Genomic DNA, 21,686 nt, shown 5'->3' with positions numbered 1-21,686 from the left:
AAAGGTTTCCTGCAGGAGATAGGCTTTGAGCTGAATCTTAAGGGAAGTCAGTGAAGGTAGGAGATGGAGGTGAGGAGGGAAAGTATTCCAAGCATCTGGGATAGCTAGGGCAAATACAAGGAGTTGGGAGACTGGAGTCATCTGTAAGGAACAACACATAGGCTAGTATGGGTGGATTGAAGAGTACTTGGACTTGAAAGGTAGGCAGAAGCCAGGCTGTGAAGGGCTTTAGATACACACATAGGATTTTATGTTTGATTCTGGAAGTAATAGGGAGTTACTGGAGTTTGATGAGTGTATGTGTGTGGTGGTGATGGGGGAGGAGGGACAGGATATATGGTCAGATCAATGATTTAGGAAAAGCTCCTTGTCATCTGAATGAAAGATGGATTGGCGTGGGTGGAGAAGGGGTAGGGAGACCACTTAGAAGACTATTGCAACAGTACAGGAAAAAGAAAAAAAAAAAAAGGAACTGCAGACCTGCAGGAGTGCTGTGACTATGTGAGTTGAGCAAAGGGTCTTTTACAAGAACTGTAGACAACAGATTTTATATGGAGGGTGAGAATAAGGAGCCAAGGATGAAAGTTTGAGAGAGGGGAAGGTTTAGGGAGAAAGATACTGAGTTCTATTTTGCACATATTGAGTTTGAGGTGCTTATATGACAACCAATTGGAGAAGTTCAATAGGCAATTGAACTACATATACCTCAGGAGATAGACTGCGAATGGATAATTATATCTTGGAATCATCTGCATGGCAGTTAATGAGATCACCTACCAAAAAAGTAGGAAAAAAAGAAAATCTCAAGATAAAAGCCTTGGGGGATTTCCTTGCTGAGTGGATATGATTGAAGATGGAACAAAGGCTACGGAGGAATTAGGTAAGAGGTGAAGCAGGAGAAAGCAATGTCATCAAAACCTAGGAAAGAGTTTAATCCACAACATCAAAGTTTGCAGACAGTCAAGAAGGGTGAAGATTTAAGAAAGGCCATTAAGATTCAACAATTTAGAAGATCATCACTAACTTATGAGTATAGCAAGCTGTAGAATGCATTTCCTGTTTTCTTGGCACTTGAGGCATATTATTTAACCTAAAATACTGATTTCGTTTGTGAGTACTTTTTCTTGGTCCCCAACCTGGAATCTCATTCGCGCTGAGAAAATTTTATTGGTGGAGAGAGCAAGTTTCAGGTGAACGGTGAGGTTAGAAGCCACACTGCAGAGGCAAGTGAGAGGAGGGGAAATAGAGGCACCCAGAGCAGGGGCTTTGAAATTAATGTCTTTATTTCTTATGTGCAAAGTAAACTGTGGAACTTGTTTCCTTTCTTACTGAATAGAGGAAGTTTTTTTTTTTCCTTTTGTGCATATTAATGGAAAACTGGAGAATATATTCCCTTTCATAATGCATTGAGAATAGGGGAAAGTTGTACTGAAAACTAAAGGATACGAGGCCCGAAAAAGTTTAGGAACTACCCTGCGCTTTTAGAAACAGTGTTTGCCTCTCTGTAAAATGAGCTGGAGAAGGAAAGAACAAACCACTCCAGTATCTTTGCCAGGGAAACCCTTTGGTTGGGTTGGACACGACTGAAAAGACTGAACACCAGTGGAAAACCCTGGAGAGTAAGAGGAAGGTGCTTTTACAGAGGTTTCTGGGAATCGTAGTTCTGAGACCACGAACTGGCGGAATACAGAATCCCGACCGGCAACGATGAAGCTGCGTACGCGCCTTCCTACCTATTACGGTAACTGCCTCCGCAGCAGCTGTTCTGCGAGCTTTTAGGTGTCTGGGAGAAATCAGAGCGGCCCCACCAATACAGGTGTCCAACCCTTGAACTCGACTCCCCGCAGCGTGATTGGGTCCTGCGTGATCTGGCAGCAATGTAAGGCGTTCACGTGTGTGCGTGCGTGCGTACGTGTGTGAGTGGTGTATGCGTGTGCACTTTTGTGGGTCCTGGGGGTCTCGCTCTAGGCAAGCGGAGGAATACATCAGCTCGTTCATTTGCCATGGGAACGCTGTAGGAAGGAGCGGATGGAGCCTGGGATTTGGGAGTCGGCTCTGGAAGGAGGAGGGAGGACCCTGGAAGGAGGAGGGAGGACCCTGGAAGCGCTGTGGCTCTGGAGGCATCCTCCGCCTTCTGCATAGTTTTGCCTTCACCTGCCCATTTTCCCTTTCAGATTCTTCGGGGCCACAGGACGGTGCACGTCCCTGGCGGGGAGGAGTGGAGCAGTAAATAGAACAGGAGGAGGGGAAGGATAAAAGAAAAGGATAGACGGTTGTGTGAATTTTTACTCTGCCCAGATTTGGGATTAGGCTTCTTGGTGACAATTGGATTAGATAGATTAGGACTCTTCAATTTAGCTGGGTTTCTTAACCTGAAAGGCTGTGAATTTGTGTGTGCGTGCGTGTGTGTGTTTTAATTTAGAATTGTATTTCAATATAATTGGGTTTTTTAAATAAATTTTATTTTATGCACGTAAAAACATTATTCTGAAGAGTCCAAAAGCTTCACCCAACTTCCAGAGCAGTACATGACACAAAAAGGGTGTGACCCTTCTCTTCCCTGTTTCCTTAGCACTTGAGACATATTATTTAGCCTAAGATATTAATTTCGTTTTTGAGTACTTTTCTTTGGCACCCAACCTGGAATTTCACTGGTGCTGAAACTCCCTCTTCTAGGATGGCTAGGTACTTGCTCTTCTACTTAGAGGAGGAGGCATTCTTAACCTGTAGGCCATGAACTCCTATTGTTTTTTAAAAAATAAAAAACCAACAAACATTTTGATCATTATATTTTATAATTATATATATGAGTATATAATTGATTTCTTTTAAAATCTTTTTTATGCGTTTAAAACATTATAACAGAGGAGTCCACAGGTGTCACCAAACTTTCGAAGGGGTGCATGACACAAAAGGAAGTAAATTGTGAGGGATATTGAGAGATTAAATGGGCTACCTAGGGTGATAACCAATAAGTGTCAGAAGTAAGACTTGAACCTATGTTTTCCTGACTGGGAGACTGATTTTCTATTCATTGAGCCAGGTAGCCTCTCAGGACACAAATCACTTGTGAGTACACACAGTACCTTGGGTCACTCCTAAAGATTGCCTCTGATTCTGTCATACTCAAAACGGGTTTTAAAAGAGTTTCCTTTCAGTGCACAAATTGAAAGTTGCTAACCCTGACTTTAAAATGATAAATCAAACGCTGTTTCCCATTTTTCCACAGAAGTGTTTATTTAGGAACCTCCCCTACCTGAACTACCTAGGTTTTTCCAGTAAAGGAATTTGGGAATTGTCCAAAATGTAACTTGTTTCCTTCATTGTTAAGGTAGTTTCCAAATAGGCCCCTATACCGCGTACAATTATTGAACAATTTTTTTAATGGTTTTATTCATCACCTTGTAGTAGTTAAGTATAGTCTTTCCCAGTTTTTGAGTCTTTGATCCAAACCAGTACTCTTTGCTAGTTTTTTTGTCCTGTTTCCAATGACATTTATACATTCAACAAACATTTATACAGTACTCACTATGTGTGCAAAGCCTAATACTGGGTGCTATGTCAGATTAATGGAAGAATAAGATAGTCTCTGTCCTTGTAAAGTTAGATGAATGTATCTTTCAGCTCTGAGTGGCATAGATGTGGTAGGAGGCAAAATCAATTTCTCTATTTGTCTCTATCTGTATATTTTTATAGACCAAGAGACCTAGATATATTTGACTAGATCTATGTATATTTGACTAGACCAAGAGTCTTGAGATCTAATTTCAAGTCTTGGTCCTGCTATTTTTACTTGTATAAACTTGAGTGAATTAACCTGGCTAAATCTTAGTTGATGTAGATGATTAGATTTATATTATGTAGTTGATGGTATGATTGTAAGGAAACTTATGTAAACTGTAAAGCACTAAATACTTGTGAGCAATTATTATGTATACTTGAGCCAGTGCTGAAAGCTAAATATCTTTCTTAACAATATCCCACTGCTGCCCATTAATCACTTTCTTTGTAGTTTGTATGTTTACAGGGTCTTATCAATCTCTGCAGGGCTAGATGATATAACTGGTGCTTCTGGGTCTCCCCAGCCAACCATGATGAATTGCTACCTACAGTATACATCAGGAATGTCTGCAGGTTTTCAGCTTGAAAGGAAATGAATCCTTGCTAAGAATATAGATTTGAAGTCCCTAATGATGGTCTCCAATGGAAAGATGCTGACCCTGAATAAGATGATGACTCTAAGTTCCCAAATCCTGGCTGTATATGAACAAGATAGATTACTGAGAGCAGATGCCTCAAAGGACAGAGTAACCATTCTAGGAAAAGAGAAATTTAACCATGAGGCTTCTCGCCAGAACTTCAGATGTTTTCCATATCCAGAGAAAGCTGGACCCCGGGAGGCTGTGAACCAGCTCTGGGAACTCTGCCTTCAGTGGCTGAGGCCAGAGATTCACACAAAGGAGCAGATCCTGGAGCTGCTGGTGCCGGAGCAATTCCTGACCATCTTGCCCAGTGAGATCAGGATTTGGGTGAAGACACAGCATCCAGAGAACATTGAGGAGGTGGTCGCTATGGTGGAGGATTTGACCCAGATGCTTGAGGAAAAAGGTGAGAGCTGCAGAAGGAAGAGAGTGAAGTCTCTTCAGGATATGAGAAAGGAAAATGTATAACTTGAGGTATCCTTGGAGAAACAGTAGTGAAGGGAAGAAACAGTAGGGGAGAAGGGAGGTTTCTGGATTGATGGAGGAGAGGAGGCAAGCACCATGTACTTTCTGAGTGCTGAGAACCTTTTTAGCCTCAACATTAGTACTCTATCTCATTTATCTAATTCAGTCCCTTCTTTACAGCTTTACAAAGCATGTTTTTCACTGGCTATTTTTTTTTTTTTTGGTGGAAAAGCAGGGAACAGTAAAACTGTTCAGCTCTTCTGTAAACTTTCACAGCTTACTTCGAAAGGTTTATTGGAATTACCATCCATCAACCAATGACTCTGAACATTGGGTTCCATAGTAATACCTTGAAATTATAATGTTTTTTATCTTTTGAAGATCCCTGTGGGCTAAATAATTATAACTATCCCAATTTTACAAATTGGAAAAATGAAGGTAAATATAATCAATTACTTACTCAGGGTTACATAAGTGAGGCAATAGTTAAGGTTGGTCTTGGTCCCAGGTCTCTTTACTTCAACCCTTTATTTTTTATTTTAATGATAAATAGAAGATATTAAACTCTTCTTAATTAATTTACCATAAAAGGAACCTAGCAAATTGATCATTTCTTGTTTCCTAATTGAGTGGAGATGTTTCTGTTGCAGAGAGTTTTATTACATATTCCAGAGGACATATTAGATTAGAGACATTCACAATTGTGAAATTAAACCACATGTCTTAAATCCCAAACCAGACTTCTGTCCTTGGAACCTGTTCAGACCACACAGACAAACTCAGGGCTCCAGATAGCATTATCCTCTTTGAATTTTTCTGAGCTTGTAGACTAATCTTATTTCCATATTTCTTCCTTCTCAGCTCTCTGTTCTCAGGATTCTGTCCTTTCCCAAGAGGGAGACAGAGACAGAGAAAGAGAAGGAATGCTGACTGTGATCCCAATAACCAGATGTCAGGTAAGTTAATTTCCTCTCCCTTTTCTGAAGAGTTGGTTGTGAGTGTAGACACTTTTCCTTTCTTTTCCCTGGAATTTCTTTGTTTAAAAAAAACCTACAAAGAGGCCTGAACCCCTGTTGTTGGGTCACAAGAGACTAGGCCTATCTTAGTAGATGATGGACACTATAGAGCAGTACTCATTTACTAGTGCTTTCTCTTCTCTACCTAGCATTTACTTCTGTCTACTTTGTGCTCAGTACCATGGTAATCATCCTGAAGTTTACAAAAGAAATATAAAGTACTTGGATTCCAAGACGTTACAGTGCCAGAAGGTATGGTACAGGAAGTAAGTGCTATATGAGATCAAAGAATGAAGAGACCTACTTGGATTGAAGAATAGAAGATAGAGTCTGCTGGTCCTGAAAGATGACTAAAATTTAATTAAATAAGGAATATGGGAAAGTGGATTCCAGGTGTAGGTAATACCATAAACTCATGCATAGAAGTGGACATGAACATGTTTTCTGCAGTAGCCAATGTAATATACTGGCCTGGCTAGATTAGAAAGGTAAGATAGTGGGGAGCTAGGTTTGAAGATGGTCTCTCAAATTCCATTATGACTTTATGTTGGAGCCGGTAGAGAACCATTCAAGTTTTCTGAGGAGGGAACTGAAATTATGAAAATAGAGTGTTAGGAATAAATGGTCATTGTTTGGATGGTAGGGTGAAAGATAAGGAAGAGTCAAATTGCAGAGTTCTTTGCCAGGAATAATGATGTTATGTGTAGTTTTCTTGACTTTGTCTGACTGACTATTTCAGGCTGTTGAGAACAGAACATTCTACTAACCCTCATCAGGCCAAGCCTCTTTCATACCCAGACTTCAGTTCACCTGGACAAGCCTGCATTTATATGGCTCTGAACCTTCTAGCTAGCTGACGGGGGCAAGCAGTCACCTAGTAGATCTCCAACTTGAGCAGGTCTGTACCTCGACTCACATTGGGACTGAGAGCATGAAAAGTTCAAACTGGGGTGAGGGGGAGGAGGGAAAGGAGAGTGGGAAGGGGGCCGAGGCAGCAATCAGACTTTTCCCTAGATCAGACCCCTTAAGGCATGCTGAAAATTTATAGGTGTCCAGCCTGAGTTACCACTTAGATCTTTGAAGAACACAATAGTCTCCCCAGAAAAAGCAGCAGCTGAATCCCAGAGAATGACCAAACAGGGTCTCAAACATTCCCCCCAGAAATGTGCAGAGCCTGTTCCTAACACCAAATCCCAATTCAGGGAGTAGGTTTGGAACAATTAGTAAACAAAGATACCCACCAAAAAAAGAGCTGTTATGGAGCCAAGGATGCCCAAGACACAAACCTCTAAGAAGAGGTTAACTCCAAAATATCTATAAGCAAAGCCTCAAAGAAAAAAAGCTTAGCCACAAGGTCATGTAGAATACTTGGAAAAAATGAAGAAAGAGTTTAAAAATCATAAATTAAATGAAAGATTTAGAGAAAAGAATTGAGAACAATAGTGGAAAGACTTAGAAGAAGTAACAAGTTAGTATAAGAGATACAAAACTTTGCCCAAGAACAGATTCCCTAAAAATTAGAATGAACCAAACAGAAGTTAATAAATCCACAATCCACAAGACAACAAGAAATATTAAAAACAAAGCCAAAAGGCTGGAAAAAAAATAAAGGAAAATGTAAGGTACTTAATATTAAAAAAACTGACCTGTAATAAGATCAAAGAGAAGTCTAACTATCATTGGATATGAAAAAGCCCAAAACAACCCAAAAAAAAGTTCCAATACCATATCTGAAAAATAATGAATGAAGTGCAGACTTGTTAGAACCAGAAAGAAAAATGAAAACAGAAAAGAATCCTCTGGTCCCCTTCTGAAAGAAACCACAGAATGAAAACTTCCAGGATCACCCTAGACAAAATCCAGAGCTCCCAGCTCAAAGAAAATTTACTTCAGTTTCTAGAAAGAACATTCACATACCAAGGAGCCATTGTCAGGATCCCACAAGATTTAGCAGCTGCCATAATGAAGAAGTGGAGAGCTTAGAATATAGTGTTCCAAAAGGCAAAAGATATAACCAACAATAACAAGTCAGTAAACTATACTAAGTAAAACATCCTATACTAAGTAAAAATCCTATAGAGGAAAAAAAATGGACCTTTGGTGAGATAGATGACTTTCCCAAGAGGAAAATTTAGTTTGCTACATACTTTCATCAACAAGAAAGAGAACAGATCAGTGGATTGTGCATGCAGCTAAAAAACTACAGAACTAACATTTAAAAAAAAAACCACCAAAATAGAAATTCCGAAAAATTTAGTTTGATTTTTTAAAGCGTATTATTAGAAAGTATTTTATCTAGCTGTATGCCAATAAAACCAACAACTTAAATGAAATGCATGAATATTTGCAGAAATGAAAACCAAAATAGAAAACTGACATAACCCAATCTCAGAATAAAGATACTAAATAAACCAAAAACTAACTCCCAGGGAGCAAGGGTTAGGAATCCCTCAGATGAGATGGATTTACAAGAGAATTCTATCAAACACTCAGAGAGCAATCAATTACAGTATTATATAAACTGTTTGCAAAAATATCCTACCAAATTCTATTATAAAACTGTGATCTCTGTATGTAAACTAAGGAGAGACAAAGCCGGTGGGGGAGGGGGGAGGCGGTAGGAGGAATTAAGACCAATAGCCCTCATATATGTTAATGCATAAATTTTAAATAAAATATTAGCAGAGGCTATAGAAGCACATCACAAAGATTATATACTATGGTTAGGTTAAATTTATACCAGAAATGGATGGTTGGTTTTTTATTAGGACAATTGCCTACATAATAGACCATATTAATAACAAGAACAACAAAAATCATATAAATTAAAACATTTTTGACAAGCTATACCCATTCCTGTTTAAAAATATTAAAATTTAAATTTTATTTTTATTATTTTTTATTTTATTATTAAATTTTAATTAAAATTTAAAAAATTAAAAAATGGACTTTCCTTGATATAAGTAGTATCTATTTAAAACTAAAAGCCAATATTATTTGTAATAGGGATAAATTAGAGGCCTTTCCAGTTACGTGAAGGATAAAAGCAAGGATGTCTGTTATCACTACTGCTATTTAATGTGTTCAAAATGCTAACTAATAAGAAGAAAATAGCAAATAAACATTAGCAAAGAGGAAACAAAACTGTTGTTTTTCTCAGATGATATAATAGTTTACTTAGAAAATCCTGAGTCAACTGAAAATTAATTGAAACAATTGAGGACTTTAGTAAAATCAAATGATATAAAATACATCAATATAATCATTTCTATATATTACCAAGAAAACCCAGCAAAAAAAAAGAAATTCCATTTAAAATAATTACAAAATATATAAAATACTTAGAGAGTCTACCTACCAAGACACATACAGGAACTATACAAATACAACTACAAAACACTCTGTGGAAATAAAGACAGACGTAAAACTGAAGAAATATTCATTGTTTATGGACATATCTATATCATAAAAAGGACAATACTACCTTAATTAATTAATTAATTATTGCCATACCAATCAAACTACAAAATGATCATCTTATGGAGCTAGGAAAAAATAATAAAACTTACCCGGAGGAACAAAAAGTCAAGAATCTCAAGGAAAATAATGAAAAAAAGTGGGATGGAACAGAGTTATGACAGTAATCTTAAGCAATATGACAAGGCAATAATCATAAAAACAATTGTTATTGTTTAAAATATATAGATAGAAGCTGATTAGTGGAGAAGATTAGATATACAACATATGGTAGCAACCCCAAAATCCCAACAATTAGGATTAGCACTCATTTTTTGACAAAAACTAATAGAAAAACTAGAAAAGAGTATGGTAAAAATTAGGTTTAGACCAACAGTAACACTGTATACCAAGACAAGCTCTGAATAGATAATCACTAAGATATGAAAGGTCATATCAAAAAAATTGAGGAACCAGGAAGAAATTAACTTTCAGATCTATAGATAGAAAAAGAATTTATGCCCAAACAAGGAATAGAAAGGATTACATAAGATAAAGTGGACAATTTTCAATACAGGAAAAAAAAGGGAGAGAAATGAAACAGTTAACTGAGGAAAAATCGTTTTAGCAAGTTTCTCTGATAATAGTGTGATTCTTTCCCAATTGATAAATGGTCCAAAGATATAAAGAGTAAGTTTTTCAAAAGAAGAAAGAAATCCAAGCTATCAACAACCACATTTTTTTAAATTATCCAAATCATTATTAATTAGAGATAATTAAAGCGATTCTAAGTATAAAAGGAAAATGACAGATGTTGGTGGGGCTACAGGAAAACAGGCCCACTAATGCATTCTGGAAAACTGTTTAGAACTGTGCTTCCAAAGTCATCAGACTCTGCATACCCTTTGACCCAGCTATGCCACTACTAGACATGTACCCCAAAGGGATCAAAGAAAGAAAAAAAGGACCCATATGCACAGAAATATTTTACAGCAGCTCTTTTTCTAGTAGCAAAGAGCTGAAAACTAAGAGTGTACTCTTCAAATGGAGAGTGGCTTACCAACTCATCATGTATGGTATCATATGTAATGGAATATTTTGAGGCCGTAAGAGATAATGAAAGGGACAGTTTCAAGAGAGACGTGGGAAGACATGTATGAATCAATGTAGATTGAAATGAGTAAAAACAGAACAATATATACATTAACAACAGCATTGTAAATAAAACCAATGTTGAATGGCTTAAACACTCTGATCAGTGAAGTGACCAAATCATAATTCCAGAGGATTGATGTTAATAAATGAGGCTACCCACCTACTGCCAGAGAGGAAAGGGATTCACCAGGCAGAATGAGACGTACATTCATAGACATGACCCATTCAGGAATTTGTTTTGTTTGATCATGTCTGTTTGTTAAAAGAATTTGTTTTTCTTTCTTTTCATTTGGGAGAATAGGGATGAGAGGAGAGAATATAAATGGCTATTAATTGAAAAAAGTAAAATGTTTAAAATTTTCTTTGATTTTATTATAGATTCATAGGGCTTTATTATCTTTGATGTTATGAAATAGCATAATCAGTTTGCAATTCTTACTGTTGATATAGAACAGAATACTGTGGGAAAATCAAATTTAGAAATAATGATCAAGCTATATTTTTGTCATTGAACTCCTAGTATTCTCTTAATAGAATTTATAGTAATTGGCAAAAACGAACCCTGCCATTCCTGTGGTACAATAAGTAATAAATTACTAAATAAAATAAAATGGTAAAGGAAAGATAGAGATTGCAAAGACCTGTATGATCCACAATTTGAATAATACAAGCCCCTGAAAATAATTAAGCTCAACTATGTTAATAATGCAATTTTATTAAACTATAATACATAGTAGAAAGAGAATTGAAATCAGAGGGAGTACACCTTAATTCCACTTATACAAATTAGCCAAGTGACCCTGAGCAAGTCACTTAATTTCTCTGGGCTTCCATTTTTTCACCTGTAAAATGAGGGCTATGTGATCTCTAAGGAACCTTCCATTTCTGGCATTTTATTCTTTTAAATATATGATCTTGAGTCTATTTAACTACTCAATCTTTCTCAGTTTTCTTATTTGTATGAAAATCCATGTGCCTGAAGAGGCATATTACTCCACTGTTGGTGAACCAGTGAATGGCTATTCTGGAATATTGTAGAATTCAATTTGGAGTCATAATACAAAAAGTTACTTAACAGTATATGTCCTTTGACCCAGACATAGGCTTATACCCAAAAGAGATCAAGAAAGAAGGAAAAGTCATATATATATGAAATTATTTATAAAAAGCTCTTCTTGTCATGGCGAAAAAAAAAAAGACAACCTAGAAAGCCCATCAGTTGGGGAATGGATGAACAAATTGTGGTATCTGAATATAATAAATGTTATTGTGCTGTAAGAAATGAGGAAAGAGGTGATTTCGTGGAGACATAGAAAACCTTATATGAACTGATGCAGAATGAATCAGAATCAGAACAATTTCTACCATCACATAAATATTCCAAAAATGAACAATTTGGGGGAGTTATGAACTGATAATGAATGAAATAAGCAGAACCAGAACAATTTATATAATAACAAGACAGTAAAAACAGTATTAAAAGTATAAGAACTATGATCAATACAGTGACCATCCATGATTCCAGAGAATTAATGATGAAACATATTGTCTACCTCCTGAAAGAGAAGTGATAGATTTTGGGTACAGAATAAAACATGTATTTGGATACAGACAATGAGGAGATTTATTTTTTGCTTCACTATGCACTTTTGTTACAAGGAATTTGTTTTTTTTTTTCATTGAGGAGAGAGTTGGGAAGGAGAGAGAATAGATTTCTGTTCGTTTTTTTATATTTAAAAATGGGGTGTTGTTATAGTTGTGAAATGTTGCATGATTTTGCAAATGAGGTCACTGTATTATTACTTTTGTCTAATTGTTTTGCTTTACTACGAGACCTCTCATAGAATGATAATAATCTGTAACTTTTTTTAATATTAAAAAAAAAGCCCATGGGCCCAGGAGGTGAAGGGTGAAGGTTGAAGCCCTTATCTTCTAAAAAGTCTCAATTCTGAAGTCACATGCACCTGGTTCATGTCCTGAGGTATCCTGACCCCAGAGTAAAGAGATCAAGCACTTTTCACACACTGTAGCTTTTTACCATCTCTTTCCCCTTCCATGGAGCCCCAGAGACAATCTTTTACAGCCTAGGAATAGCTCTTGCATGGTGCCAATCAAAAGCATTTATTAAGTGCTTACTATGTTCCTTCATAAAAGGGATTAACAGAGTCCCTAATAAGAGGGTGGATACTTTGTACAAAGTAGATCAGGTATAGGAAAGCTATTTCCTTCCCTATCAAAGAAATGCATAACCTAAAACTCACAAGCACATACTGACAGATATTTAAAACACCGTACAGTAACCCATCACATTATACTCTTCTAAAAGGCTGATGGGCAACTAGGTGGCACAGTGGATAGGGTACCAGACCTGGAGTCAGGAAGACCTGAATTCAAATCCAGCCTCAGACACTTACAAGGCAAGACACTTACTGGGCAAGTCACTTAACCCTGATTGACTCAGTTTCGTCATCTGTAAAATGAACTAAAGAAGGCAATGGCAAACCACTCTAATATCTTTGCCAAGAAAACCCTTAATGGGATCATGAAGAGTCATACATGACTGAAATGACTGAACTAGAACATAAATAGGAACTTAAAATATAAAAATATGAAATACATAGTGAGACTACTAGATGGGCATTTAGCCTTCACCTGTGCTCTCTCCATCCTGACCAAGATTATATATTATCACTGATGGAAATAGGGAAATTAGAAAGGGGAATTCTCTTTTTAGGAGGAAAGTGATAGAGGAGAAGTTGTAAGTATTTTGGGGAGTCTCCTGAATGAGCACAGATGTGTTTGGTGTTTCAGAAATCAATGACATTTAAGGATGTGGCTCCAGATTTTACCTGGGAAGAGCGGACACAATTGAACCCTGTTGAGCAGGCCCTCTGCAGAGAAGTGCTACTGGAAACTTATAGGAACCTAGTTTTTCTTGGTAAATATTTCCCTTATTATTCCAAATCTTTACTTTGATGGTATTTTTACTTTGTAAATTTTTGAAACAATGGGATGTCAGAAGTATTTAGCTGAATTTGGTCTAGAAAACCTAGAAAATAGGTTCTAAAATGCTTTTGGACCAATCAACAAGATACTTAATTGTATGTTTCTAAATGAAAAATAAGTCTCTTTGCCTTAGAGAAATAAAAATGAGACAACTTAACTCATTGACATCCCTGAGGCTGCATTTTCTCCATGCTCTACTCCTCTACATGTCAAGCACTGTCTGCTGTTACCGAGTACAGATAACTCCATGGGAGAAATTTATACCCTCCTAGGAGGAAAGATTAGTGACTTAAGTACCCTTCTCAACCTAAATCAATCCACAGACACTCAGACTTTGTGGGAACATGATATTGGATACTCTTCAGAAGTCCTTTGAACTATTCTTTGGACCTTCTTAGCATATCCACTCTTCTTTAAATATGAAGGAGTCTGAATTATATTCTGGAATGTCTCTTTTTCTAGGAGCAAAAACAATGTCTATTTCACTTCTTTTCCATGAACAGGTCTTTCAACAACCTCCAAACCAGATGTTATCTCTCAGTTGGAAGATGGAAAAGTTCCAGGGATGCTGGGTAGTGAAACTCCAAAAGGCACCAGTTCATGTGAGTGAATGAAAACTAGCAGATGGCAATTATTACAAGCAATAGATTGGGTAGTATAGTTAGTGAAGGAGAATACACTTCTGAAATGCTGGCCCAGGAAGTTCTCCTCAAAGTCTTTCAGGAGTGAGAAGAAAAGCAAAGGCTGATTTGAATTCCCATATGTTTTTTCATTGTCAGAAAATAGTGTATTCCTCTGCCTCTGTTTCCAAATTAGCATTCCCTTCCTAACCTCCTGAAAGGTGGCTTCCACCTCCATTTATTTTATGGAAACTGCTCTTTTCACTGATTTCTTCTGTATGTTCTTTTCATATTTAACCTCCCTGCCTCCTGTGATGGTAACTGAGCAGAATCACAGATAAGTTAAAAGGGTCTTCAGAGGCTATCTAATCCAACCTATACCAGAAAAGGAATCTTCCCTTTCCCTGTCACCCTGTCTCCGTTTGAAGAACTATTATGAAAAGGAATTCACTATTTCCAGAGGCATCTCATTACACTTTAGGCAGAGGTGTTTTAATTTACCTTTTAGGTCAAGTGGAGTACCATTGGTGGATGATGATATAAAATGTATTGTTGTAGAAATTTAATCTGATAATTGAGTGTAAGATACATTGAAAGAGTACAGGTGTAAGCTGAGGAGGTCCTACATTCCAATCCTGTTCTCATTAATATTTGCTTTATATCTACTTTGTATAACCTCTGCCCTTGTTTCCTTTTCCCCCTTCTCAGTCTCTTCATAGATAGAAAGTCTATATATGGGAACAATCAGTAGTGCCAATAACTCACAATTATATGGCATGTTTTGCTTTTTTAAGCTCTTTTTACAAACAGCCTCTTTTGTCTTAAGGTTGCTAGTAAAAAAAATTCTGCATGTCATGCTGTAATTGAAGCATTGTGATGATTCAGAGTCAGAAAACTTGGTTTCAAATCTTGACTCTGCCATTTATAATCTGTGTAACTTTGATCACTTAGCCTCTCTGGACTTCATTTTCTTCACCTTTTAAGTGAATGGAACTTCTGAAGTCACTTTCTACTCTAAATTTTTGACACTGTGATATAGATGGGTACAAATTCTAGCTCCACTCCATGTAACCATGTGTTTTAGTGTCTTACTCATTTTTCCAGAGGATTAAGGGTTACTTTGGGAGTTTGTAGAAAATAATTAATGTTGAGGAATGATCAGATTCTTATATTCACATTATTTTCTACATTTAACTGCAATTATTCTCCAAGTGAGTCATTAGTAATAAATTAACTCTCTAGTCCAGCCTAATGAAGGAAAAAAAACAAGCCACATGCATAAAACTTAGAAATCTAAGTTTCACTGAAGGTTGTTCTTTATAGTCAATGGAGGTCTCAGCTCTGGTAAAGCTAAGATGACTTCTTCCTCAGGTCAGTGTTGTAAGTTTGGTCTCTACCAGTTGAGACCACAGGAACTCACTATGTCTGATCAGCCAATGGAGGACAGGATGATGGGAAAGGATAGCAGCCCCTTAGGGATCTCTATTGGTAAAGTAGTGGATGGTGACCACCATAGGTTTCATAGAAGGTTGCAGGACCAGAGAAGGGTTTCCTTCTGCTATCTGTACAGATGAAGTAAAGGGAAGAAGGGGGAGAATAGCAGTTCAGAACCCTTCCAAAGATGGCAGCAGCCAATTATTAAGCATCTCCTCAGTGCCAAGCACTGTTCTAGGCCCTGGGAATACAGAGAAAGAAACGAAACAGTCCCTGGCTTCAAGGAACTTAGATTCTTTTGGGAGAAACAACATGTACATAAGTAAGTGGACATAAAGGAGAATGAGGAGGCAGCTGGAGGAATCAGGAAAGGCTTCATGTAGAAGGTCTTGTTCAACAGTCATCTGAAGGGATTAAGGGATTCTAAGAAAAATGAGTGAGTTAGTATATTTCAGTGCAGACTCGTAGAAGTGGGAAATGTAGTCTCATATGTGAGGAAAAGCAAGGAGGCCAGTTTGGCTGGAACTAAAAGCGCATGAAGGGGAGTAATATACAATAAATTTGGGAAGGTAGGTTGAGGCCAGACTGTAAGAAGCTTTGAAAGCTAAAAAGAGATGCTATCGTAAAGGCAAGAGGAAGCCACTGGAGTTCATTTAGTGGGGGAATGATATAGTCAAATCTGTACTTAAGGAAAAGGGGCAGCTAGGTGTTGCAGTGGATAGAGCACTGGGCTGGGAATCAGGAAGACTCATCTTCCAGAGTTCAAATCTGGCCTCAGACACTTACAAGCTATGTGACCTTAGGCGAGTCACTTAACCCTGTTTGCCTCAGTTTCCTTACCTGTAAAATTAACTGGAGAAGGAAATGACAAACCAGTATCTTTGCCAGGAAGACCCCAAGAGTCAGACATGACTGAAAAAACAACAGTGTAAGGAAAATCATTTTGTCATTAATGCAGAGAATGGGTTGAAAGGGGGAAAAACCTGAGGCAGAGACACAAGTTAGGAAACCTTCAACAGAAATGGAAAATTTTGGAAAGGTTTGGGGTGGGGTGGGAGGAGGCTAATGAGTTCATTTTTTGATATGTTGATTTTGAGATGCCTATGGGACATTTACTTTGAAATATCTAATAAGCAGTTGGAGGTGAATGACTGACACTCAGAAGAGAGATTAGGGTTGGACTGGGCAGTAATTTGTATAGAGAGGATAACCGAATCCCAGGAACCTGAATTCACCAAACGAGAGAATAGAAAGAGAATAAAAGACCCAGGACAGAGCTTGAAGAAAACCCACGGTTAGCAATGTTGATATGGTTAATAAATCAACAAAAGAGACTGAAAAAAGAGGTAGGAAGAAAACCAAAAGAGAACAATGTCATGAAAACCCAGAGAGAGAGAGTATCTAAGAGGTCAACAGCGTTAAATGTTTCAGAGAAATCTAGAAGAAGGAGGATTGAGGAAAGAGCAACAGATAGAGCAGTTTCAGTTGAGTGATAAGGTCAGAAGCCAGATTTCAAAAGGCTGAGAAGTAAACTAGAGAGGAAATAGAGACAATAAACATAGTAGCTTTTACTTGGAGTTTGACTGTGAAGGGAAGGAAATATGTAGGGGTTATCTTGAAGAGTTGGTATTGTCTAGTGAGTTTTCATTCAAGGTGCAGGAGACTTTCCAAGGTTGCCTATAGGCAACAGGGAAGGAACCAATAGATAGGGAGAAATTGAAGATTAGAGACCAAGAGGGGATGATAATGGGGCATTCTGCCAGAGGATACAAGAAGGAGGATGCAATCAAGGGCACATGTAAAGGGGTTGGCCTTAGCAAGAAATCTCTTTATTAAAGACTACAATAAAGGAGAAAATTAACGATGACGTCAAGTGATTTTGTGATATAGAAAAGGGGAACTTGTGATGAATGGTCTGTTTTCTCAGCAAAGTATGAGTTAACATCCCTAGCTGAGGAAGAAGGAATTATCTGGAAGATAGAAGGAAAGGTGAAGAATAGTTGCTGGGGCAAGTGAGATAGAGACTCAATTAGGGAAAAGTAAATGAACTGTCTTCCTGTGGTGAAGGCTCAGTTTAGACTAAATGATATAAATTTGTAGTGAATCCAGTCTGCAGGGTTGGGTTTAGATATAGAGATAAGAGTAATTGGCGTGGAGATAATTAAATACATAGACTATGATGAGAAAGTGAGAAAGCATAGAGAAGGAATAGAAGAAAGTTCATGAGTTTTCCCTTTTTATACAAAAAAAGTTCCTTCTATGATACATATTTCAGTGTTTCCAGTTTCCAGGGATTCTAGGGTAGTGATTATCTCAATGGGATGGTGAGAGTGAGAGTATACAGAGTTCATCAGTCTTCTCTCTGTTTAGCATTTTAAAGCTATCACCTATGAGAACTAGCGTGCTACAAAAATTACTTCAATTGGACTGACCTGATAATTATCACAATTTCAGAAATGGAGAGTTTTTTAAAAGGGCTTTACGGATTGAAGGGAAAAACATGGGTAAGCAGAAGACAAAGTATCCCAAGCTGTTTTTTGTTTTTTGGGGTTTTTTTTTCCTATTGCTAACTAGCTTGCTCTATACCAAGGTTAAAGGCCTTGAAGCTTCTTAAGGGAAAACAATAAAGACTTTGTTTTAAAGAGTTAAAATTTTCCTCCTGGATTATGCATTATGAATACCAATCTAAAGAGGGATAGGGGAAAAATTTTCACAAGAATTCTAACATGAAAAAGAAAAGGGCCTCAAGTTAGCAATATAGCCATGATGCATGTATATATTCTCTAGCAAACGGTATGAATTCATTTACGTAAATTGAAGGCTATTATTTCAAGTTGCAAAAATCCTAAATAGCAAGCAGATCCTAATATACATTATTTAAAGGGTATAAAACTAAAGATCAGATATTATGGAAAGAATTATAGCAGTTAAAGTTCTGCTCCGTGTCTCTGCCACACTTGGGCAAGTTACATGATCTCTCTAAGTCTTCCTTTCCTCATGAAGAAAATGGCAATTGTGACAATACTTGTACTATCATACCAGGTAATAAAAGATTCCCTTTCTTCAGAACTCTTTGTTAACTTTAAGGAATTTAAATAAATAGGGGCAGCTAGATGGCTCAGTAAATAGAGCTTGGGCCTTGGAGTCAGGAGGACCTGAGTTCAAATCTGACCTCAGACACTTGACACTTACTAGCTGTGTGACCCTGGGCAAGTCACTTAACCCTGATTGCCTCACCAAAAAAAAAAAAAGAAAAGAAAAAAAAAGGAATTTAAAAAAATTTAAGTATTTCACTTTAGACCAGAGATTCCTAACACTTTTTGTGTCATGGACTCCTTTGGCAATCTAGTGAAGACTATAAACCCTGTCTCAGAATGTTTTTAAATACCTTAAATAAAATTCATAGGATTACAAAGGAAATCAATTTTATTGAAATATAATTATTAAAATATTGTTAAAAACAAGTTCACAGACCACCAAGTTAAGAATCTATCTTAGACATTTTTTTTCCACTTTGTTATCCCATTCCAGTGGCAACAGTTTTTTTTTTTCTTCTGGCATGAGGAAAATTTACATATATACATATATATTTTTTTTTCTTTCAGATTGGGATACTGTGCCCAAAGCCAAAGATTCAGTTATAAAATGGGACACTTTTGCGAAAGAATCATCTCAGAGGGTGATAATGAAAAGATCCACAAGGCATTGCTCTTGGCAACTGGGAGAATCTTTTATATGTTATGATACATTAGTAAGGCAACAGATCCACCAGGAGAAACTGGTAAAGCAATCAACAGTCACATCTGAACAAATATCAAGTAAGGGGAGAATCTTTGAAAGAAATGAATTTGGGAAAAACTTCAGTCTAAGGTCAATCCTAGTTACACAGGAGAGAGTTCCTACAGTAAAGAGTCTCTATAAGTGGGATATGTATGGAAAGAGCTTCAAAAATGATTTGTACCTAATTAAGTCCCCAAGAATCTATGCAGGGAAGAAGCCTTTTAAATATACTGAATATGGGAAAACCTTCAGCCAGATTTCACAATTTAATCTTCATCAGAAAATTCATTCAGAAGAGATACCCTATAAATGTAATGAATGTGGGAAAGCCTTTTCCATCAGATCACATCTTACTCAACATCAGAGAATTCATTCTGGAGAGAAACCCTATAAGTGTAATGAATCTGGGAAAGCTTTTACTCAGAAGACACACCTTAATAAACATAAACATACTCATATTGGAGAAAAGCCATTTAAATGTACTGAATGTGGAAAAGTATTCAGTCTAATTTCACAACATAATCTTCATCAGAGAATTCATTCTGAAGAGGATCCCTATAAATGCAGTGAATGTGGTAAAGCCTTCACTGTCAGATCACGGCTTGCTGAACATCAAAGAATTCATGCTGGTGAAAAACCTTATAAATGTAACGAGTGTGGGAAAGCTTTTACCAAGCGGGCAAACCTTACTCAACACCAGCATATTCATGTTGGGGAGAAACCATTTAAGTGTAATGAATGTACAAAAGCCTTTAGCTGTATTTCACAATTTAATCTTCATCAAAGAATTCATTCTGGAGAGAAGCCATATAAATGTAGTGAATGTGGGAAAGCCTTCACCAAGAGGGCAAATCTTAATCAACATCAGAAAATTCATTCTGGAGAGAAACCCTTTATATGTAGTGAATGTGGGAAAGCCTTCACCGTCAGGTCTCACCTTACTCAGCATCATAGAATTCACTCTGGATAGAAATCCTGTAAAAGTAATCCATTTGGGAAAGCCTTTCCCACCAGGTCATGGCTTATGTAACATCAAAGAATTCCTATTATAGACTAACATTATTAAAAATGCAGATGATCAGAAAGGTCTCTGTTGTGTGACAGTAGTATGACCTGAGGACATACTCCTCAGCATCAAAGGAGGTGTATTGAATAGAAACTTTGTAAATTTCATGACTGTTCTAATCTTTAGCCAGAGTTCATTTCTTTCTTGAAATCACAAAATATCAAAATTTGTAACTTGAATTCACTGTCCTTAGTTCTGCTTTCTGGGGCCAACCTAAACACATTTCATTTAAAAACAAAAACCTAAGAGCTGGAAGGAACCATCAAGGTCATCCAATTTAAGCGATAACTGATCAAGAATACCTTCTGTAACATTCCTAACAAGTGATTATCTAGACTGTGAGAAGACCTATAATGAAGGAAAACCTTCCAAAGCAGCCCATTCCCTTTTTTGGAATAGCTCTCATCATTAAATTTTTCCTTCCATGAAACCTAAACCTGCAACTTGCAGTTGCAAACTTGCAACTTCTAGTCATTGCTCCTAGTTCTCTCTCAGGCCAAGTGAAATAATGTGATAATTGATTAGCAAGAGCTTTGTCCTGGTTCTTCTACTTTCTCCCCATTACTTCTCAGATATCTCACCAACTACCATGGCTTCAATCATTAAGCTACATGATAGGCCTACAGATATTTAAAGACAGCTTTCATGTCTGCTTTGTCATTTTGTTCTTCAAATCAAACCTGCCCATTTACTTCAGTTCTTATTTGGCACGTTATCCTGTTCTCCCATTGTCCTGATCACATTCTTCTGGAGATGTTAAAATTTGTTTATGTCTTTTCTAAAATGTGGTACTTGAGGTGTGGCCTGACTGGGATAGAAGGTAGTGGAACTATTAGCTTCCTCATTCAAGATATTATTTCATTCTTAATGAAGCTTTTTATTGCCATGGCATACTATTGTCTCATTGAGTTTTCAGTCAACAAATCCCTCCAGATCTTATTCACAGGAACTGATCTCTCCACACAGCACACACACTTCTTTGGTATTTATAAAGTTGTTTTTTCAAACACAGCTGTAGAACTTTACATTCATATTGATTATTTCATCTTATTGGATTTATCCTATTGTTCTAGCCTGTTGAAATTTTTCTAAATCTGGATTCTCAGCTGATGTGTCAGCTATCTGTTGTAGTGTTATGTCATCGTCTAGCTTGACAAGCATACCACCCAATGCTATCTTCCAAGTTACTGATAAAAATGGTGGGTAGCATAAGACCAAGAACAAATCTATGAGACACTCCTTTAGGTAACTTCTTCCAAGTTAATATCAATCAGTTATTGAGTATACTTTGACCATGGTCATCCATTTGGGTCCACGTCCACCTATTGTATTTTTATGTAGCATGTATAGCTCACTCTCATTCACAAGGACAGTATGTAAGTGGTCACACTACCCACACAACTGTACTTTTCCAGTATCATTTTCAGGTTCACCAATCATATTTTCCCCTTTTAGCATTCCATCTATTAGAATGTATGCTTCTTGA

At 37.0% G+C, this 21,686-nt stretch overlaps 1 protein-coding gene across 1 annotated transcript; it reads left to right on the top strand.

Moving 5' to 3' along the window:
• The first annotated feature begins 1,820 nt into the window (after positions 1-1,820).
• LOC114025928 (zinc finger protein 483-like) lies at positions 1,821-20,228 on the top strand. The gene is given in 6 exon segments (XM_027839461.1): positions 1,821-1,879; positions 4,048-4,608; positions 5,529-5,623; positions 13,106-13,232; positions 13,804-13,902; positions 18,960-20,228. Coding segments are annotated over 5 exon segments (1,944 nt in total). The 5' UTR covers positions 1,821-1,879; positions 4,048-4,190; the 3' UTR covers positions 20,165-20,228.
• Positions 20,229-21,686: the final 1,458 nt, after the last annotated feature.

This window comes from Vombatus ursinus, unplaced genomic scaffold (assembly GCF_900497805.2).
Source record: "Vombatus ursinus unplaced genomic scaffold, bare-nosed wombat genome assembly UNPS02014832.1, whole genome shotgun sequence".
Classification (NCBI taxonomy): domain Eukaryota; kingdom Metazoa; phylum Chordata; class Mammalia; order Diprotodontia; family Vombatidae; genus Vombatus; species Vombatus ursinus.
This window is presented reverse-complemented; position numbering and strand designations above follow the sequence as displayed.